This window comes from Pipistrellus kuhlii, unplaced genomic scaffold (genome assembly GCF_014108245.1).
Source record: "Pipistrellus kuhlii isolate mPipKuh1 unplaced genomic scaffold, mPipKuh1.p scaffold_m20_p_12, whole genome shotgun sequence".
Lineage (NCBI taxonomy): Eukaryota > Metazoa > Chordata > Mammalia > Chiroptera > Vespertilionidae > Pipistrellus > Pipistrellus kuhlii.
In genome coordinates, this window is record NW_023425427.1 from 20,736,525 (window position 1) to 20,758,429 (window position 21,905).

At 38.4% G+C, this 21,905-nt stretch overlaps 1 protein-coding gene across 8 annotated transcripts in view; it reads right to left on the reverse strand.

Annotated features, from left to right (window-relative positions):
* Nucleotides 1–21,905, reverse strand: part of NTRK2 (neurotrophic receptor tyrosine kinase 2) — a 307,987-nt gene that overhangs the window by 217,444 nt on the left and 68,638 nt on the right. For all 8 annotated transcript variants that reach the window (XR_006741271.1, XR_006741270.1, XM_036433649.2 and 5 more), the window contains exon 12: nucleotides 18,331–18,430. Coding sequence is in view for 6 of the 8 variants with exons in the window: in XM_036433649.2 (XP_036289542.1) it covers nucleotides 18,331–18,430 (100 nt within the window). In the remaining 2 variants the exon portion in view is untranslated. The remainder of the gene's footprint in view (nucleotides 1–18,330; nucleotides 18,431–21,905) is intronic.

Sequence of the window (21,905 nt, forward strand, 5' to 3'; positions counted from 1 at the left end):
ACAGAATCTGGCACAGAGTAGGAAGTACATCACAGAGAAATAATCACAGCAGAAAATAATCACAGAGCTAAGTGTTCTTTTTTTTGGAATGAAGCGGGAAAGAAGATGCTATTATTGTCAAATCAAATTCTCTGGTTTCTGGACTGGAAAATAGATATAATCATTCTGGGGAAACCCCAGAAAAAGGACTAGACTCAGGTCAGAATATTTCATTCCCCACGATTGACTGCAGATGTGCCCAATGGCTGGTGGCAGATGCAGTTTTCCATGCTGTCATTCTGAGAGAGAGAAAACAGGAACTACTACCTACTGGATTCCAAGAAGATTACAGATAACAATGAAAGAACATTTCAAGTTTGCTAAATAAGGACTCCTACCCTTTCCTCCTCACAGAAGTCAGGTAGGGGGATCACTTCCTTAAGTTAGGACTCCCTTCACCTCCTCCACCCATGACTATATTATACATTTATTAATCTATTGTCTATGTCCCTCATTGCAATGGAAGCTCTACAAGGTATGGACTCGCTCTGCCCTCAGGGTCTATTACAGGCTGGCCCAGAGCAGGTTATCAGTAAATATTTGTTGAAAGAATGAATGAATCCCATATTAGTTATTTAATAAGCGTGAACACTTAAGGATTTATAGTCCATTAAAACAAAATGAGGACCAGGAGACCAGAATTTTTAAAAAATTAGTAATGTTATTATAAATCAAATGAACAGCTTTATTAATCACTTCCAACATTAATAGAAAAACCAAGAAATAAATTGAAAAGGCTTGGCAGGAGCCAAGAAATCACCATCAACATAATCACACTTCACATTTAGATATTCTAACCCTTCCTCTCAATGACTCCCCTATCAATTTCCAAATGCAGTGGTTCCACTGTGTCCTCAGGACCAATTTCAAACTCCATAGCATGGCAGGAAAGCCCTTTGCATCCTAGCCCTTGTCCTTCTCACCATCATCATCTCCTACCACTGTCCTCTTACATGTTCATCCCAGCAATAGCCAAACAAGCCCAACATGAACCTCTCTGCCTTGATAGGTGCCTCCTTCTTCATCTCACCCATGTGGTGAACTTCTCATCCTTCCAAGTCTCATTTGAAGATTGATTACTCTGTCCTGAATGAATTGGTCCTCTCTTGTGCGTGGCTTTTTATATTATCTACGGCCTTACCAACCACTTAGATGTCATTTATTAATCTATCATCTGTGTAAGTGATGTACACATACTTATTCTATGTATCTGGCACATTGTATATGCTCAGTAATATGTTTATCAGAAGAACAAAAAAATGGATGCATGACCACTGTTAACACTTTCTCTTCCCACATCGATATCCTTCCCAACTACTTAATGACCTAAGACAAAAAGTCACGGAGAAGGTATGGTAAACTTTATGGAGCACATATCTGCCGGGCACTATCTTATTAACCTTTTGATTATCCCCAGAAGTCCTCTCTGAAATCGGTGCTGTTATGCCCATTTTATAGATAATGAAACTCACAGAAAAAGAGCCTTCCAGAATATAGAGTTCAATCTGAATCTACACTCCTCCTGCTACCTTGTTTTGGCTCAAATGCAAGCTCCATTTTATCTTTATCAATTCAGAGTGTGTTCTCTTCCCATATCCTCATTTCTTAAACTATGTTTCCAAGTGGCCCTCAAATGGCATCTGTCTACCAAACTTTTCTAAGCCTCCTGGACGTTCCCCTCTCTTCAAGACCTTCTTGCTCCAAAAGCCTGACTAAATGTTCCCAGTGCCTTCTAATTCTTTAGTAATTCTTCTACCCAAGCCTCCTGAATGGCTTTGAAACAATGTATAAGAATAAACCATGAATACCAAATTCGGTGCCTGAGAGTTAACTCTGCCTTACATATTACCAAGGACTGGAGACAAAGAGATAATGGGATAGAACTGTTGACTTCAAGGAGCTTTCAGATTAATGGGAAGGTTAACAGGTAAAACATATTCTTTCAAGATGACAAGCTAAGCATTTTTTCTGGATGATTACTCATGGTATTACAAGCCTACAGAAAAGGGACATTGTCCAATCTGAGGCTATCAGAGGAGGCTTTCTGGAAGAGGTGATGCCTGAGATTTATCTTTAAAAGATAGCAAGAAACAACCAGGCAACGGGTTGGGTGAACAACACTCCCGGAAGAAAAAACAGTATTGTCTACAGTGCTAATAAGTGGAGACATCACCTTACAGGAACTTGAATGGTCACTGGTGTGGTTTTCATGTATTCTTGCTGAAATTTTCACATGTGGAGGGGTTGTTTTGCAATCAATAATTCAACCAGAACCCAGCTCATTATCCCTCCTTTTTTTTTTTTTTCTTTAAGGGTCTCTCCATGTAAGATGTTGATGACTCCTGTGAGATGAGTTAAGGTTTTCAGGATGCTGTGGTCCATTTAGAGGCAGGAGAAAGTCATTTTCTACACAGCATCCCAGTACAATACAGTCATAGGACTGAGCATGACCACCCCAGAGGGAGAAATCCCCATCCTCCCAATGCACATCCCCTAAACCCTTTCCTGTTTGCACCTTCTCCAAGATTTTGTTTTTCTATGAACTATCCAGATTCTCTTACAAACTGGACAAAGATTTCTCTCTACACAACAGATTGATATGACTTAACTCAAATGTTTATTAGAAATTATTTCAATCACTCCCATTCTGGTGAGTTAAGTTTGATGTCTGGTAACGTATTTTGTTATTTCTTAATAAAGAGACAGCCTCCTCCAATGTTAGTAGGTTATAAACTTTGATGTTGGAATGCACCTTTGATGGCATCTAGAAATAGATATTTTAATACACCAAGAAGGAAAGAGAGCAGGGCAGCAGGTGAAAAAGCTAAAGCACTAAAACCAGAACTATCTGGATATAAATCGTGGTTCTGCCAATTACCAGCTCTGTGATTTTGGACACATTAGTAAATGTCTCTGGACTTCAATGAACTCATTGTTACAATGCAAGATTTTTATGAAAATCATAGAAAATGTGTCAAGGATGTGGCACACTGTGCCACTTCCCTCAGTAGGTGGCAACTATGATCTATACCTTGCTTAATTTTTAAATTAAATTTTAAGATCATTCATTTGTTCACATGTAGCCCAAATTAGCAAACAAGAGATAAAAATCGTTTTAAACATACTGATAAAAAAAATCAAGTAATATAATGAATTTCTTAGAGCTCCTACAGAAAAAAACTGCCATAGTTCAGTTGCCCAGAAGTAGAGCCAGAGAGCAGCGTTCATGGTGAGCGATTTATTAAAGAAAGACTCAGAGGAGAGAGGGAAGTAGGAGTTGAAAATGGAAGAAGACAAGTGAAACTGCATTTTCAAGTGCAGCCTCACTCTCAGCCTGATCCTGCAGGGAGCTCTGCAGTGTAAATTACACCATAGATCTTGTAGAGAACCCGTCAATCATCCCAAAGGGTTGGTCCAGCCTACAGGCAAGGGGAGTGAGCTTTTCTGCTCCTACACTAGTCAGCCAGCTGCTAAGGATGGGTTGAGAGAAGAGGGTGGAGGGTACTTAATCCCCATTCACCTCCAACTGTGCGTGCATTGTGTGCATGTGTGCGTGTGCATGTGTGCGTGCGCATGTGCGTGTGTGTGTGTGTGTGTGTGTTGGTATGAGATAGGAGCTCCACTAGTTCATGGCTTGCCCTCTGAAGGAGGTTCCAGGTGCCAGCCCTTAGGAGAAAATGTACTCAGAAGGCAGGACCAGTAAGGGAGCTTGAGGGAAGCTGAGCGGAGCACAGACATAACATTTGCAACATTAATCAAGAGAATTTCATGGAAGCCTATCTGTGTCAGTTCTGCCTTCCGATCGTTGGAGCTAGTCCATCACCAAATGGTGTACATTTAACTGTAAATATGTGCATTTTTCTTTAGTAATTTACAAAAACCAAGTTTGAAGTACATATTTCCTAGGAGTATAAAATTCAATTTTTAAGGTTTGCCCTCAGGCATCAAAAAATGAGCATTTCAACTGATTACAGCTGTGGTTTTCTGCTAAAGAAAGTTGTGCTAGTCTCTAATAGAGGGCACAGCCACTGCTCAGATGGATGCGATTGGGAGAGAGCAGTGGCCAACCCTTTAAATACCAAGAGAAAAGCTGGCAACAACAATTCCTGGGCTCCTTCACACATGCATATTCATTTAACCATCCACACCGTTCAGAGATTCTGGAATGTTATATGAATTAAGTTGTGTGATCTATGCATCCGTATGATAGAAGTATCATACAGAGATTAGAGACTCTGCTTTAATCAAATTAATTTGAGACTCTGCTTTAATCAAATTAAATTATATTTAAAAATATAATTTCTCATATCTCTATGTCCTTATCTGCAGAAGGGGAATACTGAGTAAAATTCAGGTAATAGAGACTCACTAGAGACAGCCAATTGGGTAGGTAGACTGGATTAAATGCATTCATTATTTGAAATGGCTATGAAAACATGAAGTATCAAAATAATTAACTTGTTAGGGCTGTGAATGGTTTTAAACATCTCTTCTTAAATAAAACTTCCAATAATGTTTATAATTTGGAAATTATAATTTATGGCAATTATGTCAGCACACCTGAAAGACTAGAACTGGAACAGGAAAGTATATCCTAAACCACTGTATAACCAGATACAGTAAAGCAAAATTCATTAAGAATTTCTGAGAAGCCAAACAGATATAACACTAACTATTCACAGGCACCTTGAGCTTTTGCACCTAGATTTAAGTTCCAATTTTATTATTTAGTATATTTTTATTGATTTTCAGAAAGGAAGGGAAAGGGAGAGATAGATACAGTACATCAATGATAAGAGAGATTCATTGATAGGCTGCCTCCTGCCTGTCCCTACTAGGGATGGAACCTGCAATCCAGGTATGTGCCCTGATCAGGGATCTAACCATGACCTACTGGTTCATAATCAGTGCTCAACCACTGATTCACATGGACTGAACTAAGTTCCAATTTTTAAAAAGTTAAGTATTGGTGGTTGCCACTAAGGGGGAGAGGCTATTTACTATTTTAGAAACTCTCAGAATATCTTAGGAGCTCAGGAGATGAATGGATTTAGGGAGGGATTGGAGCAAAAAAAGATTTAGCCTAAGAATAACTGTCTTCCTCAAACAAAATACAAAATTCTCAACTACCAATTGTAAAAGATTTGCAATGAGCTATCATTTCAAGGTGAAACACTTGCTAAAGTCAATGCTAAAATGAAGCTACTAAAAACTGGCATCTCCTACTCTTGGTATATTCTAATTTTCAGAATTCAGAGTCTGATTATAATTCTCTACTTTCCCTTGCATTGTTCCATAATTAAAAACTTTTAGAGTCAATGAGAATCTGACATTGAGTCTAAAATGCTGAATAGAGGGAAAACAAGCATGTCAAACCAAAATTAATACTGTCAAAGAATCCATGTAAATAATTGGTATTATCTTTTCAAATACGTTTTTTTGCTGGTAATAGCCGATTTGGTTTCTTTGAATTTGCTAACCCATGAGCATATTAGATGATAAGTAAGAAAATAGACTAGAACAAATATGTATTACTGGCACTTCATAAAGAGGAAGATGTACATGACAACAATGATGAGTTGGAAAGGACCCAGTTTCCAGGTCTTATGGGGAAAGGATGCAGAGTGCTCTCCTGGGGCCAGCGGACAGGGACATGTGGCTGGGGAAGGAAGGAGTAAGAAGACAGAAGCTCCCCAAAGATGGCAGTCAATTCAATACATCCCCAAACAGAGAGAAAATAAGAAGGGGGTGAATCATAAAGATAGAAAAATTCATTTAAGGAGATGTGAATGTCTGCTCATAGAATAATTAAATCCTCCCCACTCTCATATCATGGTGATTCAAGAAAGACAACTAATCCAGACCACAAGATGGCAAAGCACTATTAGTAATCTGTCAGGAGGATAATAAGCAGAAAAAGCAAGTGCTTGCTTCCTCTCCAGAATTGCACCACTTCAGAAATTCCCAGCCTTCCCTTATGTTCTAGCCCTGACTTTCAACCAAAGGGAGCACCATGCACAGAGAACATGGGCTCTACTGAACATGTAATCATACTTATGAGGGAAACCAGTGTTCCCACAATATTTTAAATCACTCTGAAAATGCATCAGTTGAGTTTTCAGAGTGGTGCTTTTCTCTCGATAGCAACTGAAATATATTGAGAGAGAGAGAGAGAGAGAGAGAGAGAGAGAGAGAGAGAGAGAGAGGAACCTGACTCAAATTATATCAGTCACAAAATGAACCATACTCTAATTACCTAGCTTTTGAAATGAACTGGGCTACATAAAAGAAATCAGAGTGAAGATGAGAAGAGTGATAAGAAAAACTAGAGACATAACTCAAACCCTGGATCCTACCCCTGGCATGGTAATGTGATCACTATCAACCATAGCATTCTAAGAGTGTGTAATGCTAGGGTAGGATATGTCTGGGAGGAGCTGGTGATCATACTGCTGAAGTGCAGCTGATCATAAACCTGAACTGAAATTTTCTCAATATACCTAAATCATGAACTTCTCTCCCCTAGTCCTCCAAAGGTATCTTTTCCCCAGTCATTTATATCAGAAATCAATTCTGTACGTTAATACATCAGCATTGCCCACATTTAAGTTCTGTGCATACACTTTCACAGTTTATGCCTTATCCAAGTACCCTTCACTCAGAGAAGCCTTATAAAGGTCTATAAGTCCCTATAGGATATGCATTTCTGTCATTTCTCTGATCTCTCCTCCTGCTCCCCCTACTCCTACCTCACTCTGCTTCAGCCTCCCTGACCTCTGCTGTTCCTTCATCATGCAGAGCTTCCTCCAACCTCCAGGCCCTTGCATTTGCTTTTCCTCTGCCAGGAATGCTGTTCCCTCAGATATAAGCATGCTCACTTCCTCACTGCCTTCATTCTTAGTTCAAATACCATCTTCTCAAATAAGCCTTTATTAACTGTTTAAAAAAATAACAGAACTCACTATTCTCTTCTTACCTTTATTCATTATATTTATAGCATTTGTCATTACCTACAGATTACATCTATATTTCTTCCTCTATCTTTTTGCCTTTCTTCTCCCCTGGAGTTTAAGTGTCATAAGGCCATTATTTTGTGTATCTCAAAATCATTGAGCAAAGACATTGTGGGAATTCTTCTATTTTTGACTCAGCATTAATAGGTATAATAAACCTAATCGCTTTAGAATTCCACCCTACATCTTTTTCTCTTTAGTATTAAATTCCCAGTGCCTTAGGATAGTCCTATTCAATCTTTTTAAAGTTTAAGTTAACATTATTTACTCAACACTTTATTTTTTATTTAACTTAAACCTTATCCTAAATAATAATATCATTAAACCAAAGGTATGATGTTCTTGGCATACTTTTTTTCTAATAAATATTAAACCATCAGAATTAAAGATGACAGCCCTGAGTATCTCCTGAAGCCATCTTATTACCACTGATGACATATTCCCCAGATTTGAGGAGCATCCAATAGCAATATATTAATATACCAGTGGAAGTACATGTTAGCGATATCCAATATGAACTAGTGCTAAAGCAGTGAATTTGGTATAGAAATAAATTTCATTTTTTCTTACATTTCTTAGTCTCACAGCATAAAACATTAAATCTGGAGTCATGAGGCCTGGCTTCCAGCCCTGGTTCTGCCACAAAGCAGAGACATAACCTTAGGCAAGTCATTGAAGCTCTGTGGCTCCAATGTCCTCAGATCTACAATAAAGGCTCTGGATGATTCCTAAGCTCCCTGCCAGTTCTCCATATCTTTTTAAAAATATTTTATTGGGTGTTTTTTTTTTTACAGAGAGGAAGGAAGAGGGATAGAGAGTTAGAAACATTGATGAGAGAGAAACATCGATCAGCTGATCAGCTGCTTTCTGCACACCCCCTACTGGGGATGTGCCCATAACCAAGGTACATGCCCTTGATCAGAATCGAACCTTGGACTTTTCAGTCCACAGGCCGACACTCTATCCACTGAGCCAAACTGGTCAGGGCAAGTTCTCACTATCATTGATTTTACCAATGATCACAGAGATGAGAGAAATAATTCTAAAGCAATTAGGTTTATTGTATTTACTTAATGATTAATCAGCGTGATAAGGGGGGGAAATTCCAACAATATCTTTGCTCAATAATTTTGAGACAAAAAATAATAACTTATAAAATACAATAATATTTTGATATAGTAACACTGACTATACATCTTTTCTGTAACCTCATAACCCCAAATTAGGCAGCTGGACACCAAACATCCATGGCCTCAAGGAAGGGTTGTCCAGATAGAACTAACAAAAAAACAAACAAAAAAATGGGGGAGGGGGTGAAATCCTTGGTGGAGATCAGGTTGCTCTTGTTTTTGTTCTACTTTTGTTTTAACAGTAGCCAGTATGCAGAAGAAATGACTGAATTAAAAACAAAAACAAGAAAAACCTGAATACCATTCTGCGACTCTTAGAAATTAAATAACTGTTTCAGGAAATGATCAGCACTAGATACATTTGGGACATTTTTCTGAAATTCAGACTCTGTAAATTCAAACAAGACTCTCCCCATACTCTTTTCCTTAATAATGTATTACTATAATATAAATCTGAAAAACAATTACCTCTCATGGAATTAGTTCAATGAGCCATGCACTAAGCTAAGTACTGATTTAATTCTTATAATCACCCAAGAGATGGCTATTTTTGCCTTCTTTAACCAAAGAGGAATCTAAGATTTAGAGAGTTAAAATTTTCCCCAAAATGTGTTTAGCTGGTGGGAGATCAGGGATTTGAACACAAGCTTATCTGATTCATAAGTCCCCAGTGTTAGATAGCTATAGGCTCCTACATTTGAAGACTTACGAGTTAACATCTTACAAACATGAAGGATGTGAAATATTCAAACAGGCTAAATTCTGAATCACCACATGACAATTTTGCTGATTTAGAGCTAAGTTTATTCTCACAATCATTCAATATTCTTGCCCAAAATAAAGTAAGATAAAATCAGAGCATATGTTAGAATTTAAGCCAAATTACCGGTGTTCTTTATAAATTCTGAAAAGCTTGTCCACCAACATCAGATGCTAGGAATAAGAAGGAAAAAAAAAACAGAAAGAGAGAAGAAAGAATGTAAAACTAGGAAGCAGAGATGTGGAAGGGCAAAATGACAAGGGGAAAAAATGAAAGGTTAAAATCAAATAAGAAATAGAGAAGAAAACCAGCAGGTTTTCCAATTTGGAAAATCCTTTTTAAGATACACCATGACTCCTTTTTAAAAAGGAGACATATGTACTACTATTTGTAATATCTTAAACAACAAAATTAAATTAAATTAAAAAATAAAAGTAGAGATGCAGCCCTAAAAAAATAATAAACAAAATAAAATAAACAAAATACACCATGATCTGTGTAAGGAAGTCAAAGTGAGTTCAGTACAGGATTTACGAAGAATAAAGAATGGGTAACAACCTTTTCCTGACTTTTTAAATACAAAATCTAATTTCTTAAGGAATCCTTTACCTTTTAATGAAACTAGTAATGTGGAAAGCCCCTAAAATCACTGAGAGCAATTTCTATATTAAAGGCACACAAACATGGGCTCTCCCCACTGAATCACACTAGGCTTGTGGGATGCCCACATAAGACCAGTAATTTTTGAAGTTCAAGGTCAGTGCACTTGCAATACTAAGGGAAGAAAAAAAGTTGCTTCTTCTATTTGCAGTCTTAAGTGACCTGGCCAGCTTCTGAAAATTCTATCTCCTTTTCAAGATGCTGCAAAGAATGCACATGTTTTGCCCTGATACAGACATAACCCAAATGTTGTCCTAAAAGAAGTAAAAGACTTTGGAAGATAGATCTTCAAACTCCCCTCCCTTCCCCAAAACATATGGCAAACCTCTTTTTGTAACAATTACAAATGACAGGAAAGAAATGCTTGCACTAATTCTTTTCTTTTGATAAATTTCCAATTTATCAAATTACTGAGCAACTCTTTCAAATTATGTATTTTCTGAAATTTCTAAATATTTGAATATTATTTAAATTTTTTTCTTTTCTACTAAGAGCGCTAAAATATACTGTGAGGTCCATCTGAAGCTGGGGGAATGGCAGTAAAAGAATGGCTCCTGTGAAAACCTGTTTTTTGTGACACAGCTTTGTGAGGGTTACATTCCCACATTATCAGAGAGAGCCAACAACACTCAATACTTACTGTACAGAAGAGCTAATTGCTAAGTTCTTCAAGATTTATTTTTCTTTTTATTAGTGGCTTTCTAATTCCAGAAAGTTAAAATAATACTGTTGGTCTCTCTGAAAAATGTTATACTGTCATTCAAATATCCTTACTCCATATAGCTCCAAAAAAGAAATCACACCAAGTTTAAAAATTTTTTTAAAAAAACATGGATCTAAATTTAAAAACACACACAGAGTAAAACTGGTAAAGGAAATATTTAAAAGTATATTTACCACTGTAGGTTTGGAAAGGCCTTCCTAATAAGCAAGACACAAAAACTAAGATGGAAAAAATGGACAGATTTGTTTCTACACTGAGGTAAATGTTTTTGTTTGCCAAAAGATACTATTTTAAAAAGTCAAGAATAAAAGAAAATGTGAACAACATATGTAACCAATAAAAGATTGATTAATATATATATATAGGTTATAAGTCTATAAATTGAGAAGTAAAAATAAACATTTTTTATTCTTCACAGAATAAAGATTATTAACCTTATTATAATCAAAATATCATTTTAATTGACTTGGAAAAATATAAAAGATTGATAATATCCAATATAGATGAAAATATAAACAAAAAATACTGTTGGTGGGCTTATAAATTAATGAAGTATTTTTTTTAATATATTTTATTGAATTTTTACAGAGGAAGAGAAAGGGATAGTTAGAAACATCAATGAGAGAGAGACATCAATCAGCTGCCTCTTGCACACCCCCTACTGGGGATGTGCCCACAACCCAGGTACATGTCCTTGACCGGAATCGAACCTGGGACCTTTCAGTCCGCAGGCTGACGCTCCATCCACTGAGCCAAACCGGTTTCGGTTAATGAAGCATTTTTACAAGGTAATCTATCAATGTGTAAAATATACACACATTTCTCTCAGCAATCCATTTCCAAGTTTCTCTTAATTGTAAAGTATTATTTGAAATAGTTTTTTATAAACTTGATTAAAATATAAAATGTTCATTATAGGAAAATAAATTACAATTCATCAACAATAATAATAACAACATTTGTGTAGTAATTACTAAATACTAGTGTTTTTCACACATAAATTCAGTTTGTCTTATCAAACCTTTTGAGGTGGATATAATTATCCCCTCATTACAGATAAAACTGTAAGAGAGGATGAATGACTTATTCCAAGTCACACAGCTTATAATGGACAGAGCCAGGTTCCAGACCCACATAGCCAGACACCAAACTACTCAGAAGTACTGTTAAATAAAATGCAGTACATACTTGGTGCTTACATGGAAATATCTACAAGACAAACTAGTTCTCTTAAAAAGATGCAGACATGGTGATGAAAGTAGACATACTGTTTTTAAAAAAAATTTTAAACTCGGTGTAAGATATACTGTGAGGTCAATCTGAAGCTGTAAAAGAATGCTTGAACACAATAGTAGTGAACACAATACAATCCTATATATCCTATATAATAAAGTGGTAATATGCAAATTGACCTTCATGCCTTTACAAGATGAATGTCTATGACCAGGCTGGCAGGGGGGTTTACTGAGGGACTACCAAACAACTGAACAAGCAGGCTGCATGAGGCAACCAGGCCAGCAGGGATGGCAGTTGGGGGTGACCAGGCCAACAGGGGGGAGGGAGGGACAGTTGGGGGCAACCAGGCCAGTAGGGGAGGAAGTTGGGGGCAATTAGGCTGGCAGGGGGGCAGTGAGGGGTGAGTAGGCCAGTGAGGGGGGAAGCAGTTGGGGGTGACCAGGCCAGCAGGAAGGCAGTTAGGGGTGGCCAGGCCAGCACACAGAGGCAGTGAGGTTCAATCAGGCCCCAGCAGTCCAGGTTTGTGAGAGGGATGTCTGACTGCCAGTTTAGGCCCAATCCCAGGGACATCCCCAAAGGGGTCCCTGATTGGAGAGGGTACAGGCTGAGCTGAGGAAACCCCCTACCCGCTCGATTGAATTTTGTGCACCAGGACCTCTAGTACACAAATGATGTATTATAGGGTAGTACACCAGAAACCTATGTATTTTTGTTCTGTCACCCAGAAAATTCAATAAAAAGGTTTTCTTTTAAAGATGCAGACAATGCCAAAACCGGTTTGGCTCAGCGGTAGAGCATCAGTCTGTGGACTGAAAGGTCCCAGGTTCGATTCCGGTCAAGGGCATGTACGTTGGTTGCGGGCACATCCCCAGTAGGGGGTGTGCAAGAGGCAGCTGGTCGATGTTTCTCTCTCATTGATGTTTCTAGCTCTCTATCTCTCTCCCTTCCTCTCTGTAAAAAATCAATAAAATATATTTTAAAAAAAATAAAAATAAAGATGCATACAAGGTTGGTATTTTAATTTCTTTATGAAACAAAAAGTGAATATATTTGATTATCTACATAATAAGGGAAGCTATATATTTTCTTACTTATATAATATACACATTCTAGATTATTCAAAAAATTTACCCTTAAGAACAGAAGTGGTATGAGAGAGCAGGGTGAAGAAAAACCTCCACTTTTAGCTCTATTTCCAAAGTGCTTGAAATTGTGAAAAACAATAATTAATTCATGTGTTACTCTTAGAATTTTTTAATGTTATTTGTCTTTAAAAAATAGTGGTGTAGAGATTGGTGGGAAGGGGGCAGGGAGCACGTATATGGAAAATAGTTTGCCCTTACAGATGTTTCTATAACTGTTTCTGGCTTTCGGTCACATTTTTCCTCTTTTAAAAGTCAATCCAAATATCTGTTAAACTCAACCTTCTAAACTTTCCAGGATTGTTTTCAGCTCGTAGAAAAGGCTTTAACCTTTAACCTCTTAGCTTTGGCCCCAGTATGTTTATGACTATTTTTAAATCACCGAATTTTTGGTTTCTGTTGAAAGACATTTAGAAGACCATTTATAAGAGGAGAAACTTAAACTCTTGGCCTTGAATCTGGACTTAAGAAAGCCTGGCTCTGCATTCGTAGGCTTTGTAGTTGTTTGGCCAGTTACTAGTTGGAAATATCTGCAGCTCAAATAGCAGGAATGAATGCAAAGGGAATATGAAGGCTGAATGTAGAAGGAGAGAAAGCCTTCCTGCCCAGTGCCTCTTGCGGGATCCCTTAGGACCCCTTAGATGTTTATTCTAAAAAGACAAAGGATGCATCCATACCTAGGGGAAAATATCATGGGTGGGTTTCCATCATGAAATGCAAGGAACTCCAAGCCTATGGCCAAAACTATTCCTACTATTGTGAGGGGTGCCAAGCTCCTTCCACCTTCTTGGCTCCCTTGTATTTTTTCCAGCCCTACACACCATCAACCCATCAGGCAGGGCTCCCAATGTGGAGCACTTTTGGAAGACATAAAGCTCCAGATGCTTCCATTCCCCCTTCATGGGCATTTCAACATCTTCAATGAGGAAAGGGAGCTAGGAAGCAATGTGAGAGCTAAATACAAATGAGATCATTCAAAGGCCTGGTTGCCTGCCTGTTCCTTGGGCAATAACACTGTTCTAGAAAGCCTTTCTGGCCTATTTCAGTTGAAATTAAAATTAAAATAAATCACAGGCAGCCTTAAAAGAAAAGGAATAAAATTATGCTTTTACATGCAGGGATATCAATACATGTGTTATACATTTTATGCATCCATAGTAAGCACACATAGAATGACCCTAATACAGATGGCCAAGCACAAACAGAGGGGCTATATTTGGGGCTTCTGCAATTATAATAACTAGACAGTTGCCAAAAAGCAATAGGGTGATAAAGGCAAAGAAGTGAGCATACAAAAATGCACTGGGGTAAATTCAACCTCTTGACATCACTATTGAAATAGGCCGGTAATCTCTTGCTCACTAGCAACAAGTTTAAAGTATATCAAGTGATAATGAAAGGTAAGTTCTAGGATAACGTGCAGATAGAAGCCACCACCTGTCTCTTCAACTGGATTCAGAGCTGGACAAAGACACATATTCTGAGGCTGTGCAGTCAAAAAAGCAGAAATTGAAGATGTTCATATGCAAAATGAAAAACCCTCCAACTTAAACAGCGGTAATTGTTTAAAATAGTCTGAGAAAACATGAGACAAATGACCTCCTGTGTATAGCCACTACTTATCTGGAATAAGTGAAAACAAAATGTGGGTAGGGCTTTCACCCGTTCAGAAACTTAGCAAGGATCCAAGATCTCTCTTTAACCATTCACAGATGAGCTACACTCCAAATATTAACTCATTCCCAAATACCAAATTGAATTGGATAAAGCTAAAAATCCTCTGTGATCATTCATTCAGTCAATTAATATTTACTAGGTGCCAACATTGGGCCTGGCACTGTATAAAGAATGATGAACAATACCAGTAGGAATGCTATCACCACAGAGCTCATATTCTGGCCATCCTGATCTAGATGGGACCATCAGTATCTGGTCATGGTAAATCGACAGAATAGAGAAAAAACCCTATGAAGTTTATAGTCACAGATACCTATCTACAAAGAACACCCCACAGCTCATCCTACATAATAAAAAGGTAATATGCAAATTGACCCTCATGCCTTCACTCAAGATGTCAGCCCCCATGTGGTCAAATATGGCCACCCCCATGTTGTTAAAGATGGCCACCAAAAGATGGCAGGCAGGGTAGTTGGGGGTGACAAGGCCTGCAGGAAAGGGAGGGCAGTTGGGGGGGATCAGGCAGGCAGGGGAGGGCAATTGGGGGCAATCGGGCCAACAGGGGAGCAGTTAGGTGTCAATCAGGCTGGCAGGGGAGTGGTTAGGGGTTGATCAGGCTGGCAGGTAGGCGAGCAGTTGGGAGCCAGCAGTTCCAGATTGCAAGAAGGATGTCCAACTGCCAGTTTAGGCCTGTTCCTAAACCGGCAGTCAGACATCCCTTAAGGGGTCCCAGACTGGAGAAGGTGCAGGCTGGGCTGAGGAACACCCCCCTGAATGCACAAATTTCGTGCACTGGGCCTCTAGTTGATTATATTCTACATTCTATGTTTAAGTGCCTGGTCCCATGGAAGGAAGATCATCAATAATGTTTGAGTTCTCATGTCAATCCATAAAGCTAAACTGGCCCTGCATTCAGGCACAGTGTGGTTTTTAAGAAGTTTCCAGTTGTGTTACCCTAGGCTCTTTAACAGTATTAAATTGTAGTTTATAATCATGGAAACAGTCAATGCTTGCCCGGCAGGTGTGGCTCGGGAGTTGAACATTGACATCTGACTAGGAGGTTAGAGGATATTCCAGGGTTTGGAGCTTGATCCCCAGTAGAGGATGTGCAGGAGTCAACCAATCAATGATTCTCTCTTATCATTAATGTTTCTCTCTCTCTCTCTCTCTCTCTCTCTCTCTCTCTCTCTCTCTCTCTCTCTCTTCCCAAAAAAGTAAAAATACATATTTAAAAAAAGAAACAGTCAATGCTTGACTCAAGTGTGCAATGCTGAGGATGGATAAAAAGCTGTAAATGCCTATGGGTAGGCTGGCAGCCCTTTTCAGTCTCACTCTGCCTCTAGGACAGGGAATAGAATGGGTGGCAGAATCTCCCCAGAGTGCTTATGAGGGTGAGAATTACATTTGGAATAGTTCACCAGCATGTGAGCCAGTGGCCTCTTACATGGAACCAAGACATTGGTTCTGGCCAAGGCTACCACACTTCTTACCTTGAAACTCAGAAATCACAACTGACATATTTCCTAGCTGTTTCAGGAAGTATAATAGTGTTTTTACATATTCTGCCCTTTTTCAGACATATGTTTTTTTTTTCAGCAGTAAGCGCAGCCCTAATAGCATTTAAAGTACATTAGCTTACATGAATTTTTAAACACCATTTTTTATGCAATTTCATTTGCCCTCATTGCATGAGCCTTATCTATTAGATTCCCCCAAAATTATCAACTCAGCATCTAACTAATAAAACTGTAACCTCAATGCAGGTCTGTTTTGTTCAAACCATGGCACAGATAGACATGTAGCTAAAAATAGAAAAAGTAGTTATTCTAAACAAGAATGTTAGTCTCTGAGACAATTTTTTAAAAGTATTTAATTTATGTTTAGAAATAAGAGAGTGAAGCATACTGCCTGGAGGAAGTCGTTTAGTGGCTCTGTGACAAGATTGAGCAAAATTTTTCTTGCAATTCATTAAGAATACCCTTAGGTTACATGTGGAAAATACAGGTGCCTTAGCGGTAATCATCCCAAATTATCCAAATAAAATACTGTTTCCTTCTTAGTGCCAGAGTCTCTGTATGAACTCAGTCTTCTCTGAACTTAACTCTCCTCCATCTGAGCTACAGAGAATATGCCTACTTTCACAGATCCTTCTGTTGGTAGTTTTCCTAACACAAAGTTGGGGTTGGGGGAGGTTTTTAAAGCCTTTGCTGAGCTCCAGAAGGACTTAGACAGATCCTCTCCCTGAAGACCCATGAGCTGGAAAGATCTCAAACTATACTCTCAAGGTGGGAAAGGGATAGAGCCAGAGTCTGCCTCCCTCGGTAAAAAAAACAAACTGATGCTTGTGGACATCTATTCCAAGTGCCTGTAAGGAGAGAAAGCCCCTGATCAGAATGAGGAAAGCAAAATGCTATGGTAGGCGGCCAACATGCAGAGAGCGAAAGCGTGGCCTGGGCCTGGGCCTGGGCGCCACTTGCACATGGGGACCCAGGAAGGTCTGCGAAGCGGTGGGGGAGTTTGTTTGCAATACCTCTCCTGCTTCCTGCCACACTCACAAAGAGACCCGGTAGTCCACGTGTATTCCACGGAACAGTGATTCTCTGAGACTCTCAGGCAACAGAAGCATCAGCGTCCCTTGCGAAGTGCTAGAGATGCCCATTTTGGGGGGCCCACTGCAGACCTGTTAAATCAGAAACTTGTGGGGTGGCCCAGAAACCCGTTTCGCAAGCCCTGCAGGAGTTTCTGATGCAAAGACCAGTTTGTGAGCCACCACCATAGGATCAATTAAAATCACTGTGGTGTAGTTCCTCTCCCAAGACTTAGTTATAATTGGAGCATGGCAGAGCTTTCCTCCTCCAAAGAAAATGTCAAAGGTCCGCAGGCCAGAGGGTGTCAGGAGGAGGTTCCAGGAGTTTAAGCCCCAGGTTACCACTACTCTTCCCCTTCACTTTGGGTTTAGGAATCTTGGTGATGGGCACCAACAGAGGGAGGGGAGAAAACTTCAGAAACAGATCTGATCCACCCCAGAGCCCAGGGGGCAGTAGGCAACTTCCCGCTACTTAATCATTCCCAAGTAGACAAGCAACATCATTGGTAGTTATAATAAACCATACAGATCACTAAAACCCTCCAGACCTTCTCTTCAATGCAACTAAGATGCCATTAAGCCTTCTTTACAGCTTCCCCAAGCTTGTGGCAATTTATGAGAGACCACGCAAAACTCAACAATAACATATTAGTCAATATACAAGTTTAAACTTTAAAGCAAATGCTCTTAAACCACTAAAACTCTTGCCTATCACAGGAACATTTAAACAAGTTTTCCCCCTAAAATTAATTTTCAGCCCACTAAAAGAGACCAGTGATCTATTCTTGGGCAACATAGACCCCAATTTTTAATCGTGCACTCAGAATTTTTCCACTTCAAGAAAGAAGTCACTCATTCACAAAGCAATGATGTACTACTAAATGGCTGTTACTTTGTTTCCTAATGCTGTTCAAATTCCAAAAGATGAGATTCTGAAAAAGTAGTCACAGCACCAAAAGCCTACCACAGAAGATCTGGAAGTCAAAATGACCAGGAGAACCTTTCTGCACAAAATACACACGGCCATAATTAGCCTACGTCCACCAAGCCTTGCCTTCCTTTCTCAGGCAAAAGGGAAACTTGGGCACTATTTGCCTACATCATTACTAGTCACTTGATATTCAAGAAACCAGTCCTGTGTCTTCTGGGACAATTGTCCTCATTGGAAAGAAGGTAGTGTTGAATAATCAACATTGTTTTGCTCTGTCTTGGTTTATAGAATCATATCCTTGTTGCTATTTTTTCAGCCTTACAACCTAGTGATCATAAATCTAGCTGCTTCCTTCTTTAGTGGCAATTAGCATTAGTCATAAGCCAAAAATGATTGCACATAAGAAGTAAAATAAACACAACCCTTCTTACCTTTCATGCCAAACTTGGAGTGTCTTGCCAACTTCAGCAGAAACAGCATTACCACCAGACAAAATCCCACTACAGATGCAATTATCACCACAGCATAGACCTAGAGAAAGGAAGGGGGGACCATTATGGCCTTGCTAATTAGTTTCCAATATCCAGGTGATGATGATGATGATGACAATTAATATTCATAGGATGCTTACTACCATGTTTCCCCAAAAATAAAACATTCTCCGAAAATAAGACCTACTTACAGGTTTCCTTCTGAGTGAAATATAAGGCATCCCAAAAAAAATAAGGCCCCCCTAGGCTTTGTCTCAGAATGCTATTGCTAAACATGAGAGATTTGGTCCACTGATTCTGAAAGAAATGGAGTCACAAGAAATTCACTGGAAAATTCAGGAACTGGATTGTTATGATGATGTTCCAGAAGATGATGACATGATTGTCATTGAATAAATGAGTAAATTTTTGATACTGTAGGATTCACAGTTTGTCTGGTTTGTGTTGAGAACTGCCGTACTACCATACCGTATACAGGTAATAAATTTCCTTTATTTTCATTTAACAATAAATGTGTACTGTATTCTTCTTCATGGAAAAATAAGACATCCCCTGAAAATAAGACCTAGCGCATCTTTGGAAGCAAAAATTAATATAAGACACTGTCTTATTTTTGGGGAAACAGGGTACTTGCTCTTCTAAGAACTGTATGTATATCAATTCACTTAATTCTCAACAAACCTATGTGATGTATGTATTATTAATCCTATTTTTTCAAATGAGAAAACAATTTAAAAGTTATAAAATGCATTTCTAATTGATATTATGTAGAGATATAGATATATATATGTAATTGATATTATGTAGAGACTGAGATATAATATTAGATATATCTATATCTCTTCTCATCTACCTACCTATCTATCTACCTGGAGAATAGAAGAATAAAACATGAATAAAAAATACTGATAATATTTGAAGTTGGTGAAAGATATGAGATTCATCTTACTGTTCTTGCAACTGTTGTGCATGTTTGAAAATGTTTATAATAAAAATATTTTTAAGTTGGCTATTGTTGCTCTTAGAAGTCAGTGTTCTCTGGAGCACTGAGTGGGCCTGGAAAGGAGCAAGATAGCACTTGTGGGTGAGTTCCGTTGTGAAAGCTCATTAGGTTGTAGACTAATGATATATATACTTCTTTATATGCATGATAGATGTCAATTAAAAGTTGTTTATTTTTTATTTAAAAATGTAATTCCAAGATGTGGATTCTACAAGTCGAGAGAGTAAATGCAGAGAGTAAATTCTATGTGAATCCTGTCTCACTCCTGAGCTGGAGATCACAGAGGCACAAGTGCATGATGCTATCGAAATATACAATAACATTTTAGAAATAAAGATGGATGTATTTATGAGCTGTGTGTCTCCTTCCATTCCTAATGCTCACCCCAAGGCCCTGCTGCCAAGAAAAGTTTGATTCTCTACACCAGGATTGGCAAGCATTTGTTGTAAAGGCAGATGATTTCATTGTTGTAGCAAGATCTTAGATTAAGGCAGTGGTTCTCAAACAGGGAGAATCCTTCACTCATGAGACATTTGGAAAATTGGGGTTGGCACAACTATGGGAAAGCATCTAGTAAGTTGAGGACAGAGATGCTGCAAAACATCCTAAAGTACCTAGAACAGTATCCCAGTACCACAACAAAGATGTAGGCATCGACAATAACAAGGTCAATAGTGCCAATGTTGAGAAACTCTGCTCTACTGCTCTCTCCTCCTCTCCATAAATGCTCAATTTCCAAAAGGTGGCTGCTTGTCAGCCTAGTCTTGCAATAAGGATGAGGCTGGAAGAACTTTCTGCCAACACATGTGCTAAAGCAAGAATTAAAACTTTGTTGCTTTAAGCCACTAAGATCTGGGAATTCTTGTTACTGCAGCATAGCATAACCTAACTGATACATCCTTACAGTGAGAGGATTAAGAATGTGGGTTCTTCCTGAGTTTAAAATTTAGATTTACCATTTATTAGTTTCATGACTTCAAAATTACTTAATCTTTCAGAATCTTGTGATCTTCATGTATAAACAGGGAATATAATAATTCCACTTTACAAGTTGTAAATCCTCAGTTAGTTAATGCAGATAATGGGCCTGGAATAATATCTATCTACAATAGATATTAAACGAATGTCAGCTATCATTTTTCCTGAGTTTATTGGGTGACATTGGTTAACTAAACCATAGAGATTTTAAGGGTACAACTCAGCAAAGCATCATCTCCACAGTGCATCTGCACCCATCATCCAGAGTAAAATCTTTCTCTGTCCCCTTTTATCCCCCTTTGCCCTCTTTCATCCATCCCCTGCCCTTTTCCCTCTGGTTACCACCATACTGTTGTCTGTGCCTTTGTGGTTTATATATAGTTTTGTTTGTTTGTTTGTTTGTTTGTTTGTTTTTGCTTAATCCCCTCACCTTTTTTCCTACCCAGCTTCCTATGTCAGCTATCATTATGATCATAATAATGGTAAAATAGATTTAGGAAAAATTAATAAGCAGCCCAAGATCCCTTCGAAGCTTGGGATTTGAATGAAAGTAAGTCTGCTCAAGTATAAACCCTATAATTTATCCACTATATTCCCTCTCCTAATCATGTGGCTGGAAGGGAAGACAGGATAATAAAAATACATGGCTAATTCTCCACAACACCTTCTCTGGTGTCAAATGGGGACAGCATTAAATAAGTCACAAAGCACAGAGAAAAGCACATGCCAAGCACTTGGCAAAGGCATGATAATTCTCTTCTCTAGTACTTGAGCTGTGAGTGGCTCTCTCACAAAAAGCTTTTGCAAGTGTCTAAATATACACTAAACTCTCTCCACAGACTACATACAAACAACATGGTAATGATTTCTAAAAAGCTAGCTTTGGATCAACTTGTTCTAACCAAGATCATTTCCCTTGTTTTGCTTAATTAGTTTGGATGTGTTTGTTCTTTGTTTTGTTTTGTTTATCTTTGTTTCTAACATTTTCATAGAAAAGAGATCACGGTATTTTAGCTCTAGGTTTCTCCACCCTATTAATACTTTCAGACTTCTGTGGGTAGAAGAATACCTAAAGAAACAAATTCAAACTCTAATTTACCGATAAAGAACCTGTGGTGGAGAAAGGTTGGAGGACTTAGCCCTAAGTCCCAGGACCTCTCTGAAGTCCCACAGTAGTCTCTTATCACTTTGGAAAGTACTTGAGTGACCTTTAAGAGATCTGAGTCCTTATGTTTGCAGAACACTTTGCCTTTAACTATAAGAACTAGATCAGAGCCTTCACTTCCCCAAGTCTCTATTTCCTCATTTGTCCATGTGAAGAAGAATATCTGCACTGCCTTTTCTGCATTATTAAAGAACACTTAATTCAACCTGCAGAAAAGGGGTATTACTGCTGAAAAGCAATTATTGATCTGCCAACAAATACTTAGACCTATTAAAGCAGCTTTTAAATGTAAAGAGTGCTTTAATAAACAAAGATTCTCTTGAAAATGAGAAGAACCATTTCCTCAAAAATGGTTTCATAAAAACAGAG